The sequence below is a fragment of the Anoplopoma fimbria genome, chromosome 13, assembly GCF_027596085.1.
Source record: "Anoplopoma fimbria isolate UVic2021 breed Golden Eagle Sablefish chromosome 13, Afim_UVic_2022, whole genome shotgun sequence".
Classification (NCBI taxonomy): Eukaryota; Metazoa; Chordata; class Actinopteri; order Perciformes; family Anoplopomatidae; genus Anoplopoma; species Anoplopoma fimbria.
The window spans coordinates 23,074,926-23,096,128 of NC_072461.1; the positions used below are offsets into that span (position 1 = coordinate 23,074,926).

Consider the following 21,203-nt stretch of genomic DNA (forward strand, 5'->3'; position numbering starts at 1 on the left):
TGAGTCAGCCAAAAGCCCTGGACTCAGAAAACCTATTGCAGTCCCTGTGTTTCCATGGCAACGGGAACAGATTGGAGCCACATCTGGTAGCCATTTCAGTCCCTGCAAGGAGAGGAAGAAAGAAATTTATGAGTGAGGGGGGAAAAGACAAATATTTTCTGCAATGCAAAGCAGAAAGAAAGTGGAGTCGAGTTACACTTGAAAGGGGTTGAAAATATTAATTCTACCGTGGACTCGGTCGAGAGAAGTTTTTTCCGGTGCCCATGTAAGATCAGGCTGATTGGTTAAGCTTTACTCCATTTGAGTTGAAATCCTGCAAGAGCCATTCAGTGGAGAGAAACTTTTCTATAAGCGTGCATGGATAGATATGCTCAAGAAACAAAGCTATGATTTCATGTGGTCATGGAAAGCCATTTTTCTGTGCGAATTCCCTTATTTGTTTTGAAAACCTATTGCTAAAATGCTCGCAGACTCCATCATATGGTATTTCTTGAAAAACCACAATGTAAAAGAGTCTGCGGTTTTGACGCTTACAATTGAAGAGTCTGTTCTAGTGTTCAAACCACCGACTCATTGTCTGACATAGATGTGTTTCTGCTGCAGCACTTTTTCTTCTTCCCACTAAAATGCAGTCATATCCCTAGCTGATTCTCTGCATCATAAAAGACCAGAAGAGATTTGAGAATGCTGTTTTTTTTTTCTTCTCTTATCCCTGTCGACGCGCTGTCTGCGAGAAACACCGTCTAATTGCAGTCCTCCTCACACGTTAAAAGTTGTTTCTCAGCACTGTGGAAATGCAGTAACTATGAAATGACATTTACTGGAAATGGAGCTGGTGCTTTTCTTGAGCCAAAACCGCCGAGAACTGAGGTCAGCGCACAACCAGAGCGGGGAGGAGAGGCAGCAACCAGCATCAAATGTGTGTTTATAGATTTCCAGTGACATCTGCTCACTCTGCGATTTAAGACTGCCAGTATAATGGACCCAAAACTCCCTCGCAGGGCCACCGACCAAGAAAAAGCAGCTCTTAATGCGCAAATTAAGAGCAATCACACAACAACCCGACCTCCCAAATAGATGCTCAGACGAACTGGTGAAGTTCTTAAACTAGGTCAAAATTGCTGAAACTCAGCTTGGGATGGAAAACACTTGCCAGTTTTGTGCTCGAGGTCAATGTATGATACCGTGAACTGCTATTTACTCGATTTCAACTCACTTTGCTTCATCCGTGACGTGTCAATTACTCCGAGCTCGACCCATGCATCATTATTCTAGCCGTGTTTGGATGTCGAGCTAATGGCAGACACACAAGTGTTGTAAATGTTGAAATACAAATGAATAGCAATGTAATAGGCCACATTTTCTCTCTTTATCCAGATGGAGATTTTTCTCTCTCTCTTCTTTCCCTTTTCTTTCACATGAAGGGGTGTGCAAAAAGATGTCTGGGGCTTCAAATTGCCCTGGATTTTTTCCCCTTTGTCAGCATAATTCTATGGAATGAGTGTATTAGTGGGGACGATTTGGATGGCTAATAGAAAGCAGATCAGTTTGATGCTTTTTTCTCCTTTTCTTTTCTCTCTTTTCCTTTCTCATGTTTTAGCCTATTTTCCTCCTTCCTCATTCACTCCTTCCTTCCTTCCTCCCTCCGACCCCCATCCTTTATTCCCTCACACACCCATCCATCCGCTATCTGTGCAGTAAAGTGGGACTTCAGACTTCATAATGTGGTTTGAGGTTTCAGCTTTCACATAATTCCACAGGCCGATCCAACGTTTTTTGGGTTTTTTTTTCCTCATTGCTTCTCACTCACTGCAACCTGGAGCAGCGGAGAAAGAGAGAAGGAGAACGCTGCAACCTTATTCCAGATATTGAGACGGAAAAATGATCACAAGACCAAATGTGTCTACCCAAACCCAAGGAAAATAAGCAGATGGCTTATGTTTTTACGCAATGAACCCCAAAACTGTCCCGACAATCAGGCCTGTCTGCGACCGACGAACTGTAGCTTACAACAGCTTTGTTGTTTGAGACGCAAACTTTCCCTCCAAATATTTCTTTGCCAAAACCAATCTCAGAAAACACATGTCCATGCGGAGTTTTTCTCCTGCAAGAACATTTCCCTGTTTCTTCAGATTTGCTTTGCGACTCAGAGGCCATGCAGGTCAAGGTTTATTCACACCCTTCTTATCCACGGCCTATGTGGTTGGACTCAATTTGATAACAGCCTAACAGAGGCTAACTTTGATAAGCTGTTGTATGGATGCTAGCATATATATTTCTGTGTATGCAGTCGCAGTGCACTGGCATGCGAAGGAAAGTGTTAGCTGTATATTTACCGTCACCGTGGCTGTGTGTCGGTGTGTACCCGACCCTTACAGCCCTGTTCCACTTCATAAGACAACACTGGAGCCATTATGGGGAGCCATGTGTTTCTGATTACCCAGACACAGATTAGAGGGAGGGGAGTAGCGGTTGCTGTCTGCTTGTCCCCCCCGGCCTCTCTTGATGTGGCCAGCAACTGGACATCCACGGGTGCAAATCTCGCCCCTTCCCACCTCTACGCCAAACCTTCACATCCGCTACGATGTCACTACGAGGCCCAACTTTTGCCTTATACTGTTCCCTATTTAAATATGAAAACACTTGAATCTTTGTCAGTGAAATGATTGCCACTTGACCTACATATTGTGCCAAAAGCAGAGCGCTGTCGCTGCTGTATTCTTGAAAATGGGCTCTCGTTGCTAAATCGTAAACACTGTCGTGGCTCTTGCATGTGACTGCAGAAGACAAGGACTTTTTTTTAGTTGCTTCAGCAATGAGATACTAATTTGACCTACACAGGGGAACTCTTGTTTGATTTCCCTTACTCTGTAGAGGCAGGTCAGAGGTCAGTGTGAGCCAAAGAGCAGCGTAACAGAGAGTGTTAGGAATCTATGATTTACAGGACACTTTAGCTTGGTCACTATATGCTAGCAAAGCACCTGGACCAGATTGTTTGACTGACAGGACACTAGCTTGACAGGACACTAGCTTTCAAGAGCACGAGTAATTTCTTCCGACATTCATCGGTTTTCTAGAATTGTCCAAACCTATTGATCCTTGACATCCCAAACATAAGACCTGGAAATACATACAATCTTTCTCAGGTGCTTAATTCAAAACTCAGATTCCACGTGGCTCTCAACATGGCGATGGCTGAGCCGGCGGCTAGCAGCTAATAGTGCTAACGGAGCAAACAGCGCAAACAACGGCAGCGGTGCTGACAAAGCCAACACCGTTTACCTAAGGGAAGCCAATAGGATTTTCACAAAATCTAAGGAAATAGTTTTGGTAAATGTGCTTATTCGCTTTCTTACTGAGGGTCATGTGACGATTGATTCCACCCTCATAACTGTTTGTAACGAGCTGGAGCTAGCAGCCAGTTAGCTTAGCATAACGACAAGGGGAAACAAGAGGAAAAACAGCTAGCTATTATAGGAATTCACAGCTATACATTGAATCATGTGCAATTTTTTCTTTTGGCCGGTTGCAGATATTTCCTATCCCTTTTCATATCAATCATCTAACTCTTGGCAGAGAGCTAATAATTCCAAAAATGTCTAAGAATTCTCTCGAAACTTAAGTACCGAAGAATTATTGGCAAAATGTGTTTCAACATTGTTGTCGTATCTGGTTGAGGAGAAGCTAATTCGAACTACTTGTAGGCCGTGACCTCAGTAAAAAGCTTCAGCCTTTCTTCTCATCTTCACCAACAACATAACAAAGACCCTGCAAACAAGGTCACTGGCAACATACCATTCATGTCATCCGTGCCTGTACAACACAGCTCCTCTGCCAAGGCCACGAGCGCCTCGCAGCCTTCTGCGGCGTCCCTGTGTGGGGAGATTGGAGCCACTTATTTTAAGGTCGTAGGTTCAAGTCAACCACAAGCTAAATCAAACTCAGCTCTTCGAGCTGTAAATTTGCTTACAGTTAATGTCACGCATAGACATTTCACTCAATTCCCCTTTTTATTGCTTAGTTGTTTTAATTCAATCTGTGCGTTGTTGTTGTTTTTTTTAGTGTCACAACCATGAAGCAACATCATGTCAATCAAATAAGATAATATAAGATAAGATAAGATAATCTTTTATTAGTCCCGCAACAAGATCAAAACAAGTATTATAAATAAGTAATAACACAGTAAAGAATATTAAATAAGTAAAAAAAGTAAAAAATCCACAATAACTAAAATATTCTATATACAGACAGAATAATTGTTGTATTGTAAAATGCAACAGATTAACAATTTATACAATGAAACAATGTAGTCGTTCCATGTGTAAGCTTTACCTTAAAAGAATACAACAATGAACACACAATATATTTTGAGTTTTCTTAACCAGATGTGATGCTATCTTATGAATTATGCTGGACAAACTAAGTGTCCAAGTTCAGTAAATAATGTTTTGTGCCTTGAACCCTGTACAGTACACAGTGCAGCACACTCACTGTATTTCAGTGAATGAAGCCCTCCCAATGGCCTTTACATCTTTCAACAGTGCCTCTCTTCTTTATAAGCAGACTGGAGCGCAGCAGGCAGACAGGCAGCAGGCTTCCCCCCCATGTTGCCCTGAGGCTCCAGACAGAAAAGCACACACACACACACACACACACACACACACACACACACACACACACACACACACACACACACACACACACACACACACACACACACACACACACACACACAGATAACTGTTTATACTCCCAAGTTTCATTTTTATTCATCTCCCTTGGTCATCCTTAAACATATAAATACATGTCTCCCCCCTAAAGCCCAGAGAAATAGACACCAGAGTGGAATATTTCTCACAAATGGCCGTGCACATCATATAATAGCAGACACCCAAACTACTGTCCCGCCGGCTGGTGGGCAGCATCCGGTGCTTTGGAGAAACAGGAAGTGTGTGTGTGTCTCTGTAACAAGCTCTCCGAGGGGAGGCAGGATTACAGTGAGGTGTTTCAGCGTTTGATCTTTTGCCAGCTGCAAGTGTGGCAATTTGCATCAATCCTACTGGAAAAAAGTTGCTCAGTTTGTAATTTGCAACTGTCTTCGTCTCTGTAGTTATAAATGACTGCGTTTTCCCCGTTGTCAGCAAATTTATAGTAACAACATCCCCTTTTTGGCATGCACCGCATGATGTAAGCTGAAACATGCTGAATGTGAGCACATATGGTATGCATCCACACATATAGGCCGAGCAGTCAGCCCCACCCCCACTTCTCATTGTGCTCTCTCCCCTCTCTCATCGACTCCTTCTTTCTTTCCTTCTCTAAATCCACTATTTAAGTTCCTTCAGGCCCAGCATGCATTGTGAGAAACAGGAGTGGAACTTTAAAACACAAAGTTGCAAAGGGTATTAAAATAAGAAAGTAGAGGAAGAGAAGTATACAGGACCCAAAGATTTACGATGGCTGCCAAGGGGGAGGAAACCCTGTTAAAAAAGGGGGACTGTTTTACTGCCATTTGACACATAATCCCAAACAGTACATGCAGTGCGTAGGACTCTGAGCTGCAGAGCTCTGTGTCTGGAAAAAGATAGAGACAGAGAGATGGTTTCGCTCCAGCATTCCAGGCAGGAATGGTTTATTTTTGTTGGAAACATAATTGTCTGTGGCTATGGATTCACAAGTACACTTTACCCGCCAAACTGCCTCAAAGTGTACATGTGGGTGTTGCTGCTCTCTTGTGGTGACCTGATGCACTTGATTTTTTTTTTAGAGCCCAGAAGTTGTATAAACTTGAAGGGCAGAGATGATTTTTCCACTTCAGGGTGTTAACGCAATGCAAATGTGCTGTGCTGTCATGAGGACATATTTCATACACGAGTACACATTGAAATTATTACATTTCTTCTCATGCAACACAGTGAGAAAGAATTATACTGGAAGTCTGTCATGTTATTTCATTGTTTCCGTTGCTGATGTTCTGGTCTGCAAAACCACTTTGGGATACATAATTCACTGGTGCAAATTTAACAAATGTGTTGAAAGATTTTTGGGGCAGAAAGCAAAACAAGGCATGATATGATGATATCATTGATTTAATCTGCATATATAATTTAGATTCTGGGAAATAAGTTTATTTGCTTTCTTGCGGCATTTTCTGTGTGGCGTCTCTGGGAAGTCGATGTGCCTGGCTGTCTGGCAAGAAAGAGACTACGATATGTAACCCTTAAAATGAATGAATTTAACAATAAGACATGTAAATTACTGAGATTTAGAGGTGTTGGTAGTTGTTTGAACCTTGCTAGTTCTTTACCTCTTGTTTCCTTCCTTCTTTTTGGCATAGCTACTACCAAGGACATTCATTTTCTGTTGATTTTGGCGGTCCCCCATGGACAAAAGTGTTCGTGATTCTGGGCACAGCTAGAGTCCTTTCGGAAAACTTCCTGTTTTACTGCAGCAGGGAAACTGGGTTGCAATGAACAGTCTACCCAGTACTGGTTCTGGTTCTCCCGTGCCTCCCTTCCCTCCAGTGGGCCTAGAAACATGTCCTGGCTCTCTAGCAGTGTGGTGTCAGTGTTTGATCCCAGCGGGGACCTGCAGAGCAGCGAGGTGAAACCCATCGCTGCCGAAGGCCCCGCTGGAGTTCCTGGTGAACCTGCATGCTGTAAAATAGTTTGGTCTACTTTCGTACCCGAGGACCATAACTAAGAACAACTATATGAAAATAGATTCATATAATCTTGATGGGAAAACAAGTTAGCCTACTGTGTTTTCTGGGAGTTCAAATATACTTATTATAAGCTACTAAACGACACACAATGTTCAAATGTGTTTCATAACACTTTCCATATGAGTTTTTGCTACTTTGCTGTTACAAAAAGTTGAAAAAGAATGATTGTTGTACATTTGTGCATATCATATTTTCCTCAAATTTACATGTTGCGTGATGTGATGTGCTGATTTGAGTTTAATGAGTATAAACGATACTTTTAATTGAAGGGATGAATGAGGACGAGTGCAGACACCTGTGCAGCAGCTATGAGAGCGTGGCTGGCTCTTAGTGGCCATCAACCACCTGCAACTGAACTGTATGGGAAAAATTGATAAGACCACAGATGTTGTGTGGTTTCTCCAGACCCCCGATGACATCTGATGTGGAAGAAACTATAAACCATAAAACCAGGGGCCTCTGCATGGCCTTTGTGTGATCGAAAACAGCTTAATAACTATACGACAACAGCCAAAATAACAATAAGGCTAACCAGTGATCTCCTCCTCAGATTAGAAAGACTGTGTGACAGAAAACCAACAAGAAACAGTGAGAAAAATCGAACACAGGAGGGCAGTGCTCCCCTACAGGAAGGTGTCATGGTCTTGTCCACCCTGATAAACTCTCCATGTGGATTAAAGGGTTAGATATCGTTGGTAATAACTTAGGCAAAAGCACTTAAGGATACTTGTTAGAGAATGTGGGCCTTCTTGGTTCTCACTTTTGCCCTCGCTGTTAAAGCATCAGACACCAACAACGACACAGCAGTTGAAGAGGAGCTTGATATCGCCAGAGGTAAACTGTTGGTGAGTACAGAGTTCTGTGGAAATCTAAACTTCCATCTGCACATCTTGCCATGTCCTTTACATATACACAGGAGGACAGAGGACACACTTTATTAAAATGAGGGATAAACCATGTGTTGTCATGTCAGTATGCTTTCTGATGAGATATGAAAGCTGTTTCTGGCACCTGTTATCCCACAAAGAAATTTGTTTTAACAACCATCTTCCTGTCATCCCTGCAGGCTCCCAGTGTGGTCGGATGAGGTATAAAGAAAATGCCCGAGCTCCATCTTTTTCTAATGGAGCGCTGGGCATTATAGTATCCTTCCTTCAGGATGTTTGTTAAGACCCGACCTTCCAAAACACCACAGATTTTCTCATGACCTCTTTCATGAGCCAAACAATATTTCTAGCGAGTTGCCAAGTCCTTTGCCAGCTCTGAGAGCTTTCCAAAAAAAACCTTCCGAGTAGAAATCATGTTGAGTTAGCTTAAAAGTAGCAAAAAACAGATGGATGTGTTTTATTCTTCACCACACTGCTGCCTTTCTGTTGTTTCCCTTGATCCTCTCCTTCCTGTGTAGCCACAACTTGGAATATGATTCATCGGAGGAGAAGGACCCACGTCTGATATTCTATAACGAAAAGGACGAGGTTGTAAAGGTGAGATTTGAGATCGGGGATCTTTTGCACATCCGTCTTGTGATTCATGCGGCTTATCTGGGGAGCTCCAGGATGTCGAGATACATTCAGTTTTAAGACTGCTGCAGCTGATCTCAGATCCTCTGTCAGATACCAAGTCACACAGACCCGAGAGTGCTTGAAAGAGCGAGACAGAATTACAAAAAAAACAAACAGATGGCAATAAAAAAAGTCTATAAATTGGAGTTTCTAACAGCTACTTTGGTACCGAAACAGCATAGTGGCTGTGAATGGTGATATGAATTTGATCACTTTAAAGGCCAGCATGAGACAATAAAACTCTCCACTGAAACTAATACTGATGAATTAATTTAGCGTCAGCCTCTTCTACATCCACAAAGAGCCACTGCTGTGATTCTAAAGTCAACTGTTCTCATACTTTACTGCTTTCTTGAGGTTTTCACCTTTTATTTCTCCTCATAAAGCCTGCAGTGGGAGTTTTTCTTTTTGTCACATTACCGGTCTAATGTTTCTTGTTTTTTATTTATTGTTTCATAATGTGGGCGCCCTTTGAGACGGTAAATTGACTTTATATGAGGATTTATTCCAGTGACTAAATTATTGAAAACAAATAAAGTAAAATAAATGTGCAGGAGGGACCTATATATCAGCAGAGACTGAATACGTTTTAATAAACAAAATTAATATATGCGAATAAACTAAGCGGAATCAGAAGATAGTGTATCTTTGCAAACACGCAAATATGAAACTTACACTGCATTGCTGCCTAAAGCCTTAATCTATGTGTCCAAATGTGTGTGTGTGTGTGTGTGTGTGTGTGTGTGTGTGTGTGTGTGTGTGTGTGTGTGTGTGTGTGTGTGTGTGTGTGTGTGTGTGTGTGTGTGTTTGTGTGTTTCCCACCCGACACGTCAGACGGTTCCCGTGAAGAAAATGAAGGCCGAGGAGATCAGCAGCCTGTTGGACTCACTGGGCTTCTACAAGAGGTCCCAGAAAGGGGAAGAGGTGCCAGAGGAGTTCCAGCATTTCCCCCTGAGCACCCCCAGGGACGAGCTGTGACGACACCTTGTGGCCGAACTCTGCCGCTGCACCCGCGGTCACATTAATGACGAGTGGGGCCCCAAGGCCAAAACGATAGGCCAGGCACCACTCTGAGGACTCGCTGGCTTGGTGCGGCGTGCACTGTGTTAGTCAATGCTGTGTCACTGTTTATATGCTTTCAAATTAAAGCTGTAAAATAACTCAATGAGTGGATTGATGCTTTTTTTAATGTGCCTCATGTTTCCAAACTATCAATCTGGTATGATAAGAGTATAAACACACTGTAATAATAAATGTTTATTTTATTTTATGAAAAGAAAAGAGAATTTTTCAAAACAAAAAAAAAATTGCGGTCCCTGTTCTATTTCTGCAAAGATAAAATGGTCATCTAAGCAGAAAATAAAATAAAAAAAATAGATTTTTTCCTCCAATCTGTACTGCTATTTATCAATCTAGATTGCTTTGTTGTGAGTTGCATTTTGGAGATATCATCCCTAGAGATATTTTCCATCTTTTTTAATAATGGGACTATGTTGCACTATACATTTAAAAAAAACTCAACAGCAATGTGTTTTTCCAGATATCTTTTCCCGGTTACTCAAGATATTCCACAAACAAAAACTAGGCAGCTCACACCAAAACCATGAAGATTGATATGCCGTCAGATATATGTATATTTTTGATTTTGGGCTTTGAACTGTCCCTTTAAATAGATCCTGAATTCTCAAGATAAACAAATTCACTGTGCATCATAAACGGCAACTTACTTCCTCACAAACGGCCATGCTGCTGTCTCATCCTAATCCTCAGCCCGCCCGCCTCCCTCGCTCTAATCTGATTAGCAGTGGAGTCTGCCAGCATGAGTCTGCGTGTGTCCATTTGTATCCTCCATGCGTTTGTGTACTTGTGTGACTTAAGACGAGGGGGGTTGGCAGCAGACACTGGGACGGAAGCACAGTGTTGGACCGTTATCGCTTCCTGAGTCCTCGGCCCGGTCATGGTCAACGGCTCTACCCACAATGCCTGTGTTTTACTCACCTGTTCCAGAGAACCTGCAGATGGGTCTGGCCTATGTGGGAGGCTCTGTGTTCACCAACAACAGGACCGCAGACAGCGACTTCACCAGGGAGCAGGAGGATGCCTCTGGTCGGTCACTGCTTCAACACACTGTTTTACAACACTAGTATAGTATAGTACTGCTGTACAATGTAAAATAACATTGTAATACAAACATTATTATATAGAAAAGTGATAGCATACATAGACAATTTATCATTATGTGTAACGCAAAGAATTCTTATTTCATAGTAGTCCAACATTGACTTCTGGAGTTTTTTTTTCTGTGATTGTCATATGTTGTCATCTATTCTATTGACATGTTAATTAAATTGAATTAAACAATGCTCCTGAAACAAAGCTTGCAATAAATAATGCATGCTTCTGTCTTTTTGAAGATTTATTACTGGTTTTATGTCACTTTAAAAAGTCATATGACAAAGTTTTGATTTCCAGATGTCATCAATAGCTGAAAATTGCTGCTTTCTGGCTGCTTACTGCTTAATATGAACAACGTTTTCAGTGCTGGTAATTTTGGATACATTACAATAAAGGTTCCTTGTCATGAGAAGTGTACTTTTCTTTGTTTACCCTCTGTTAAATGTCTTCAATACAAGCAAATCAGACCCCTGACATCTAAATAATTAGAACCTTGTATACCAAGCAACTGTTTGCTATGATGAGTATTACACAAAGAAACCATTAATAGTGAATCACGGATGTAATGAATACGAGTCTTTAACCAGCCTAATGATGTTATTTGTCTTGCAGTGGTGAACGAGCTGGTTTCTCACCTTCCCCTTCAGATGCTTCTGTACTTCAACATGTTTTATTTTCCCTGTTGGTGGTTTTCTGCTGTTTTCATGTTGGAAGTAAAGGTAAGTTGGGCAGCAGGGAAGCAATACTAGTCATGAAACAAACCACAAAATAAACCCTTTTTAAAGAGGGACTCATTCAACTGGCTGGCAAAATGCAAACATTTTCATTTTCATTTTTTTAGATCCTTCAACTTTAGATTGATTTGAGGGTTTTTCAACACCAAAAACAACAACACCCCTGCATGTGTGAGTGTATAGATGAGATAAAAGAAATAATTCTGTAGAATGAGTTGGACATTTGCCAGAGGAAATAATATAAGACTTGAAGGTAGAATTAATAATGCAATGATAAGAAAATAAAAATAAATAATATAAAAATAGAGAAAAAAACATTAAAAAAAACTGTATAAAACAATACATCCAATATACAAGACATTTTAGTGACAGTAACATACTAGGCACACTGTGTGCTACAAGCATGGGGAAATCTGGACTCAACTAGGAGGTGCAGGATGTTGGTGCAGTACAGCATGCTCAGCCAGCGAGGACAGCATGGAGCTGGAGGTGACTCACAATTTAATGTTAGAGCCACGCAAGAAGAGTTCATTTTAGTATTTTTCTCAGTTCAGTTCTCTTGGTCCAAAGGATAGAAAAAAACAGTTTCCTTTTAGTTCTGGTTAAAAATGTGATCACAAGGATCGATAGGTAGCTCATTCATTGGACAGTCATGTTGCATCATTAGTGTCGTATGAACAAACGGTTTATTCTGGTGAGTGAGATCAATTCATGCAGCACTTCACCAACAGAACTTTCTGGGAAACATTCAAATGGACCACAGCTCATATACAATAGAATATTTTCTAATAGAAAGCATTTGTTTGTGGTCTTTATAATAATTGCGGAAAATATAATTCTCACCCATAAAGTAGGCTACTATGACACCCTCCTTAGAGACGCATCAGTGAAACGAATCAATCGTCCTCATGTTCTATGATACCTAGTATGCTTAGTCAGCCTTTTTTCGTCTGCTCATGTGTTATACCCCAATAACAACTCTTTTTTTAAGCCTCCTTTGGATCAAACCAGCATAAAGTATCTTTAAATACTTTTGTCTGCACAGTGAAGTCCTGTTGAACTGCAAGTTTAAAAAAAGATGTGTTCATACCTCCCTGACATCCCTGCTCTGCTTTATTCACAGTTCTATTATCTTCCCGGGTACTACCAGGCTCTGCTCATAACCGGGATGATCCTGCTCACGCTCATTGAAGTGGTCCGACTCTATCTGGGATACATTGGCAACCTTAGAGAAAAGGTAATTCAGACCGACATCCTCCAGGAACCTCCAACTCAGAGCTCTTTTGTGGACTCTGCTTTAGTATTCTGCCTGCGTGTGTAAACAATCAGCCCTTGACAACAACTGTCCATTGAGTTTGTGTGTGTGTGTGTGTGTGTGTGTGTGTGTGTGTGTGTGTGTGTGTGTGTGTGTGTGTGTGTGTGTGTGTGTGTGTGTGTGTGTGTGTGTGTGTGTGTGTGTTTGCTTTTCATGTGTATAGAACCAAAGCACTAGAAGCCTGACTGCTCTACTGTATCTTTGCATCGCCTTCGTGCACCAACCCAAAATTCTCCTCCCTCTCTCCCTCCCTCTCTCCCTCCCTGTCATCAGGTGCCAGAGCTGGCAGCCTTCTGGCTCCTGTCTTTCGCCTTCCAGCTGCCTGTGCTGCTGTTCTTCCTGACCGATGAGGGAATTATCATCCTGCCTCTGGAGAGAGCCGTCCACTCCCTCTACCTCCTCTTCCTGCTCGCCCAGATCCTGGCATCCTTCCTGGCGCTCAGGACCATGACCCGAAAGCTCACTTTGCTTTTCCATCTGCGCCAGTTTGGGAAGGTGGAGAGCTTCCAGCACGCAGGGATGAGCCCCGTCTACGGGTTATCCTACCACCGCAGTGTGCTGCCCATGTCACTCACCCATGATATGGACCATTAAAGTAAACATCTCTTTTCAGTTGACCATACACTTTTAAGTATTTATATTTCTTTAGGTATTTGGGATGTCTAAAGTATTTAGATCTTCCTGTTTTGATGGACATTTTACAAACTGGGCCTTTAAAAAATTGTGAGTGGAAATGATCTATATCATACATATCTAACTGACTGACGTCTTTTAGTTTCATCATCTTGTTGCGTCCTAATCTTCTGCAATAGAGTGCTGCAGAATGAGTCCCAAACCCGGTTCCCTCATCTCAAAGTTAATGGGTTTGTGGTATGTTTTTTCCTTCTTCTGTGGTCTGTGGTTAACACAAGCTCAAGATATTTAAAAGTTTTGTTCTACAATATAAAATACAGTACAACCGTAAATACCCCTTTTGTTAATTTTGAAGCATTTACGAGTCTTAAAAAAGGCCGTTGCTAACAAGTGGCCAAACGAGATAACATCATCACGCTGACTATTCCACCTTCACAGCCTAGCTGTGTATACTCACTCTCATGCGACTGAGTGTACTTTGTTTGTAGCCTAACGTTAGCTTTTTACTTCTGCTGCTTGCATTCAGGCTAAAAATAAGTTATCTTGCTGAATAAAACGTAACAAAACCCTAATCTGCAATAATCTAAATTCCAATGGAAAAATCCCATCAGCGTTTCATCTAGGGAATCAATGCAATGCTGGGTTTGCATACAAAAATACGTCAACCCTGCAGCACTATATCTTTTATTGGTTTTCAGCTGGGAGAATTGGCGCCACCTACTGCTTATATTGATGAAGCAACTCCCCAAAAAATAGGATAGGGGATGAAAACAAGCATTCTGCATTATGAAATTTGGGTTTCCCAGAATGCCTCTCTGCAACTGCCGCATAATAAATGCAACATTGTTATTTGGCATTGGAAACATTTAAATATTCCACTATTTTAGACAAACGTGGTTGTGTCAGTCTAAATGTATTGTGACAGCATTGCATCCTGGTCCGTTGAGCACACTGATGTGCCATATCTTCTTTATGACTTCCATTGCTGGTGTTAAATGACATCTCTGGAAAGAAGCCCTCAACAATTTGAAGGTGATGTTTTAAAAAACGATGAAAAACACCATTTTAGCCCCACTCTAAATGTCAAAACCTGCCGCCATGCCAGCCAAACTGTCACGGAGCGACACCGAAAACACAGCAAAACACATCATCAAACAACAAAAGGGCCTCACAAATACAGTAGCTGCTTTTAACAATAAGTGTCCATGATGATGGATGATGGACTCTAAAGTGTTGGTAGAAGATAATTGTTTTATCCGAGGTAGATTCAATTATTTTAACCCTGAAACAAGATTAGCAGGTACATAGAGCAACCTGTTCTTTTGGTTCTGAAAGTCTTCCCTGCAGTATATAGAATTACCATTACAGTCTGATGAGTAGGATGCAGGAATCAAATTTCTTATGGCCTGTAAAGTGAAAGAGTTTGAAACCTGACTGCAGCAGACAGAAATGTGTTAAATATTTATGACCACACAGTGGCAGTCAGCGACCAGAAGAAGAGGGATGTGGAGCGTTTGGCAGTGCTGCAAAGTCCAACAAGAACAGATTATCATGCTTCCCATGTGCTGATGAGGAAAGCCTCTGGCAGTAGAATAAAGGTTATGCTTGTCCGCACATGGATATGATGATGTATCATTGGATAATCTGCAACTCAAGGTCAACATGGGAATCGATTTCATATCTTGTTGTCTACACCTCTCTTTCTTGTTGTTTTGGATCGAAACACTATACAGATGTCACACTTGTTTTCACAGCAAGCATTTATACAGCTACTGTTTGGTGCTCTATTGTTTCTTTGCTGGTGAGAAATTATTTAGAGCGTGGTGCACTAAGTAGTCAACAAGCTGGTTATGGTAGAGTCACAGTTATTCTTCTCTACTTTACATTCAGGATACAGCAAGCCGCAGTGGCTGCTGCAATGTTCACGGAGAACAGAAAAGAACAAGGAAAACACTCAGAGTGGAGGAGGTAATATGCTTACCACTTTATGTGGAAGTGGTTGCTCACAAGATAAACTCGAGGTTACATATTGCTGTACAGAGCAAATGGGAAAACCTATTTACTTTTCTTTTATCTATCTATTGCTTGTCCTTATAGTTAAAACCTAAGCAATAAAAGGGTTGAAACCAGGCAACAACATCGGTGACTGAAAAGTGAAGCCAGTGCAGAAGTGCCTTAAACTTGCATTCTATCTAATGGCCATCAGGGGGCGACTCCTTTGGTTGCACAAAGAAGTTTAATTGTATAGAAGTCTATGAGAAAATGACCCTACTTCTCACTTGATTTATTACCTCGGTGAATATTGAAAACATGAGTTTATGGTCTCAACAGCTATAGTTTCAAATATTATTTAATACAGCATGATGTTCATCTAGTAAATTATGGTACCACTTAGAGTAAAATGGACGATAGAGAAGGTTATGCTTTAGGGCGTGGCTACTCTGTGATTGACAGATTCAACGGTCTGGGAGTCGTCCCTGTTTTCCCCTTAGTATGTTAACCCTTTCACAGTGTGTTTTCAGGTCATGATAATTGTAACATAGTGGTCCCATAAATAAAAAAAATGTCTTATTCAGCTTTCGGTTGTACTTAGCTCCACCCTCTCGTCACTTCTGGTCCTATAAAATAAAGATGGCGACCGCCGAAATACCGAACTCGATGCTTCAAAACAGTAGTCAACAAAAACCAATGGGTGACGTCACTGTGACTATGTCCTTGTCTTGTCTGTGGTTGAGACAAGTGTACCATGATTTCATAAGTAAAGTGGCACCAAACACATGATCTTGTTATCTCTGAAACACAATTGCAAATGCTCCACATGTCTTGAATTTTACCTGTGTAACCTTTGCGGGGTAAAAAAACCTGCAAGCAGTGATGATGATGATTGCAGGTTGGTTGGCTGCTTTTATCACAAATATAAAATGAAAGAGAAAAAGAGCAGTTTACTCAGTGTTAATTAATTTCAGGCAGGTTTTGTTGTTCGAGGAGGACATTTATATCCTCACAATGTAAAAAAAACCCACACAGATACACACCAATCATGCATATTTACACATATCATTTTTGTGCCCATACATATATCCACACATATACTTCCATATCCATGTAGACACTTATTTATATATAGCCTACACAACACATACATATTGTTCAACTGGGTATTTCATTTAGGACTTTTACAAAGTGCATTGTGATATATTAATTTAGCATTAGACTCTGTCATTTTTCCTCCTCTTTGAGGTTTCTCTCTTAGTTAATCACCTGATTCTGTTCACCTGTCTGCCCAGCTGCACCCTGTCCCTCATTAGCTCTTCAAAGTTTATATATAGAGGGCGGGTTTTCAGCAGACGTAGTTTGTTTGTTGTCTGTCAGTACCTGTGTTGCCTGCTCAGGTCACTTATCATGTGTAGATGCTGATTATCACCATCATTAAAGAACCATGCAAGCATTTACTGGGTTTTGGTTCAAACGCCGCAGTGGTTTATCTAAGTTTAAAGAGAAAATGCTGCTGTTTTTTAAATCTGATAGGATTTAAAAATGACTTTACACTCAACCTGAAAAGAGTGCCAAGTAATCATTCGTTTTTGACTAGCCTTTCAGAGCTGTCCCATCATGCCAGACTTTGAGACAAGTGAAGAGCTCAGGGAGAAGTCACTCTCAACACGTTTATCCTCTTCAGTAAAGCCAAAGAGAAAACAGACGCATGCCGACAGACACTTGTGAGAAACACTAGCTCTACTAAAGCTGCAGGCATCAGAGTAGTGATCCTCTTCTTCTCATTAGTTGGCAGTAATTATACCAAGGAATCCTAATTAATCTTATTGTCACCTACTGATTTGCATTAAAATGCTACTCGGAGCATCGCTCGATATTTTGTCTCTTCTCTCCTCCGACTAATGTTCTCCACGGTCATCAGAAATATGTTGAACGTATATCGAAAGCGGAATGACAGTCCTGGTGTCGAGCTTTTATCTCAAAGTGACACTAGTCTGCTCTGTATTCTAGCATCGCTTTCAGATTCTCCAGAGAGCGCCGTATGTTCACCAGGATGCTGTGACCCGTTCAGCTTCTCCTGGGTCTGGTTTTAATAAGTATGAACTCCTATTAGGTCTTTGGAGTCACGGTGGTCACATCTGAAGCGCTTTGCACTTTTCGCCTCATCAAATTGCCTTTCTTTGGTGGAGTGTGCTGAATAATAGCCTCCTATAGTCTGGGGACATGATGTTCTCTATCTCTCTAAACATATTGTTCCCCTCAACGCTTTTTCTTGAAGCATCCTTTTGAAAATGTGCAACTTCTGATCAAGTTTTCTTCTCCACGTCTTCTGTATAATACAGCAACACAGCGTGCCATCAGCTGGGCTTCTGTGAGTCTGTCTTCACCTTAATTGTGATTGGGTGCAAGCAGCTCAGAGGTAATCATAGAATGTGACTGACGAGGCCGTGCTTTGCGGCAGCAGGAAGAAATATCAAAGACATCACAGCAGACATCCTCAGCGCTCATTTCGGTAATCCCTCATGGTGGAGAGCTCGCCGGCCCTGCCAAGAGCCTGGAAATGTTCCCGCTCCTTTAATCCCATGTGGTGAAGGGCTTTAACCCTCACAAACCATTGTAGCTCAGCTTCATTCATAAAATCGGATGACAAGTTGCTGTACACCATGGCTGTTGTTTAAATGACTAGTTCACTCATGAAAACATTTTCTCACTTAAAAGAATAAGAATGGATCTATTCACCTTTATCATATTAAACAGGCCCTATTATGCTATTTTCCGGGTGCATATTTACAAGTTACAGTTACAACATGTTTACATCTTTTAATGCTCATAATCTGCCTTGTTTTTCTCATCCTGGCTGTCCTGCAGCACCTCTTCTCACCCTCTCTCTGAAACGCTCCATTGTAGCACTTGCTCCTCCCTCCAGAAAGCAAAGTCTGCCCTGATTGGTCAGCTAGCCCGCTCTGTTGTGATTGGTCAACGTTTCACATTTCAAAAAAACTCTTCCTCCAGAGCTTCAGCTCCGTCTCTCTCTTTTGTTGTTTGAGGGCCAAACTAGCAGGAAGGAGTTTTACGTCACTTACGTAACATTATGACCTCATAAAGTTACAGAAGTGAAGGAGAGAATTCAATGGAGCCGTTTCAGGAGCTCAGGAGCTTTTGAGGGGGAGGGTAACTACTTTTAGGCGTGGACTTCAGGTTTTACACTCTGTACAAAAATATATATAACACACTAAAGGAGAGGGAAAAAGTGGAAAAGCATAATAGGGCCACTTTAAGGTAGAAATATCAGACAAATATCTCAAAACCTAGGAAAGTAAAACTGCTTGGGTGCTTATTTCTTTGTTCCATTTTTCTAGGTTTCTTGAATCGTTTTGTCAACCCACTCTTGTGGGTCATGCTGTGTTGTAGTGCAGGTCTATTGGTATCGAGCCAGGGAGGGGCCATAGAGAAAATATACATATCATGATAAAATTACCTCAAATTGATTAAATAATTCCTATGTATATATTCATTGGCACAAATTAAATCATTACAAAATGTTGGTGCACAATGCCAAGTCATTCATTCAACGTGCCACCTGCCTCAGGCATTTGTCCTTGGTTGTAGATAACTTTGGATAGAGACTCTTTAATTAAGCTTGACTTTAGCCTGGGAATTGAGTCTGGGTAGGTCCACCACAGTTTCACAATGAACCAGAAATATTGTAACACTCCTAAACAGACAGGATTTGCACAGTCTTGCCTCATGGGCCCTCTCCCTGGCCGGCCTGCCCTAATCAGGCATGTTTCCTTCGTGGTGTTGTGCATTGCCATTGCCTCTAGATTGGCTTGGAAAGGCCCTGAGTGAGAGTGGCTACTGAAACGGCGATGACAGCAACCCAACCAACCCGTCTTGAAACATGGATCCGATCATGTTTCGCCTACCATGCTTTGCACTATACCTCATATTTGGCCAAATGCTGTTTTTTTTTTAGTTGAAATATTGTGACTTTCAATTTATAAATATTGTCTATATATGGCACCTACAATGCTCAGTATGTCAGAACGTTGGCAGTATGTCCTAGTTATACTCAACACATCAGTTATCATGATGTTAAACAAACTAGACATTCAAAATATGTTTTTTGCATTTATTGGTGAACCGGTCCTTTAACTGAGTCTCCTTTGCCAGTAAGGATACTCATTAAACCAGTTACACATTAAAACTGACCCACCTCCACAACCGTTTCCATTAGCAACTGAAGAAAAAAATACTTCCGAGAACATCCTGTGAGCCTCCGTTCTGTGGGCCTGCTGGGAGTGTCAAGCTGGGAGCCTTCGGCTAAATCCTCTGGGACATTGTTCAATTTTTCTTACTCATTTCCCTAGATATGGCTCATAGAAAATGACCTGGCATCTGAAAGGAAATGGCAATATGATAGCTGATGGGGAACATATGTACGTCTCCATTATTTGACGTCATACATAATACATATTGCCCAATTACTGCCTCAAAATGATATTGGGCAATGAAATTCAAATCTCATTCATAGAGCACTTGTATTTTCTCCACATTTCCCAGCCAGCAGGCTCTTTAGGAAATGTGGCATCATACTGGCAGGCAGGGAAAATTGAAATTTGGTGGCTGGATATTTTCAATTTGGGTCTGATTACCTGGGTTATCAGGAATGGCAGGGCAATTCACTTCTCCCGGTGGTTTAAATGGCCACTCACCATACAGTGCAGATTAATATTTTATCAAGGAGCGACGGTATTGAATTTGCAGAGCATGATGACACAGGAGAATGTACTGGCTTCAGAGCAAACCACATTAAGGCTGTATATTCAGTTTATGTTTTGTTTTTGTTTTTTCTATAATTTGAGAGGGTTTTGAATTGAACCATTTGCATGAATTGAATTTGCTCTTTACATGAGAAGGTTTGTTATATTCTGTCTGGCAAACTGGAGACGTTATGTTCATGTTGACTTGAAAGAACAAGATGTTAATGATCCCTCCATTTTTCAAAGATTCAAAAGCATTTATCTGTAATATGCATGATACAATATGGGATTGCAATATGTCAACTTCTGCCTTAAACCAAACATACTTTAGAAAAAAACCTTCTGATTTGAGCTCAAAGGTCCATTTACTTTGTTAAACTCACTGTATTCCCAAAGGTCAGTAAAGTTTACATTTGAAAGCCGGTTTTATTAGTTTGGTCAAGTCCATTTTCATAATAAATATGGAAAGAACCAAATTGGCCTCAGAGGGCTTTACAATCTGTACAGCATACCACACCGTCTGACCACAGAACGGTGAGGAAAAACTAAGGAAGAACACAGGAAAAAGGAGACTTCATATCTGAAGGGTCAGACGGACATAACTATAGTGCATTTACAAAACAGAGAGAAGAGCTAAGACTTGTTATCACAGTACAATTTTCTTCACATTGGTGTCAGTTTTGCAACTTGATCTCATCTCCATTCTTCATATTTTACTCCCTGGGCAGAAGTAGACTTTTGCATAACTCTGGCTAAACAATTATCATTTTAGTGGAAAAGAGCAGGATGGTAAAAACCGATCCATTTCAACTTACCTGTTTGTTCATTCATGTAGAAATACGCTCCGTTTCCTTGAACAACAGACTTAATATCCAATTTACAAATGCACCCAACAAGACTCCAGACTGCTAAACTCGCAGCACAATCCTAGTGTCTGCACTCGAATAGAAATTCTAATTAGAATTAGAAATTCTAATTCAAATTCTAATTCTAGAACCTACATTTTAAGTATTGCCACTTTTCAGCTATGGATGCATCACAATGTGACATTATGCCATCAGTTAAAATCACTCAACTTTTGGTTTCACATGGGACATAAGCAGTCTTCGCCTGAGTAAAAGTCCTGTGTTATTATTATATGACCCATCCACCACCTCCACCACTCCCTCCCAGCCTTATCCACCTTCCTCTACTTGCATTGCTCTGATTATATAATAATGACATGGATGGGTTTAAATACAAGTACGTTGAAATCCCAGACATCTCATGAAGACGCTAAAGGGTGCCTTTTGCTTCAGTATC

The 21,203-nt window shown here is 41.1% G+C and overlaps 2 protein-coding genes across 2 annotated transcripts; both read left to right on the plus strand.

The window, feature by feature from the left end:
* The first annotated feature begins 7,427 nt into the window (after positions 1-7,427).
* selenoe (selenoprotein e) lies at positions 7,428-9,434 on the plus strand. The gene is made up of 4 exons (XM_054611605.1): positions 7,428-7,569; positions 7,791-7,867; positions 8,130-8,208; positions 9,121-9,434. Exons 1-4 carry the CDS (start codon positions 7,462-7,464, stop codon positions 9,262-9,264), a joined length of 408 nt encoding a protein of 135 aa, XP_054467580.1. The 5' UTR covers positions 7,428-7,461; the 3' UTR covers positions 9,265-9,434.
* An 831-nt stretch (positions 9,435-10,265) lies between these two features.
* Positions 10,266-13,104, plus strand: zgc:112294 (transmembrane protein 17A). Its single transcript, XM_054610179.1, has 4 exons — positions 10,266-10,392; positions 11,074-11,180; positions 12,319-12,432; positions 12,784-13,104. The coding sequence occupies exons 1-4, from the start codon at positions 10,266-10,268 to the stop codon at positions 13,102-13,104; spliced, it is 669 nt and encodes a 222-aa protein (XP_054466154.1).
* Positions 13,105-21,203: the final 8,099 nt, after the last annotated feature.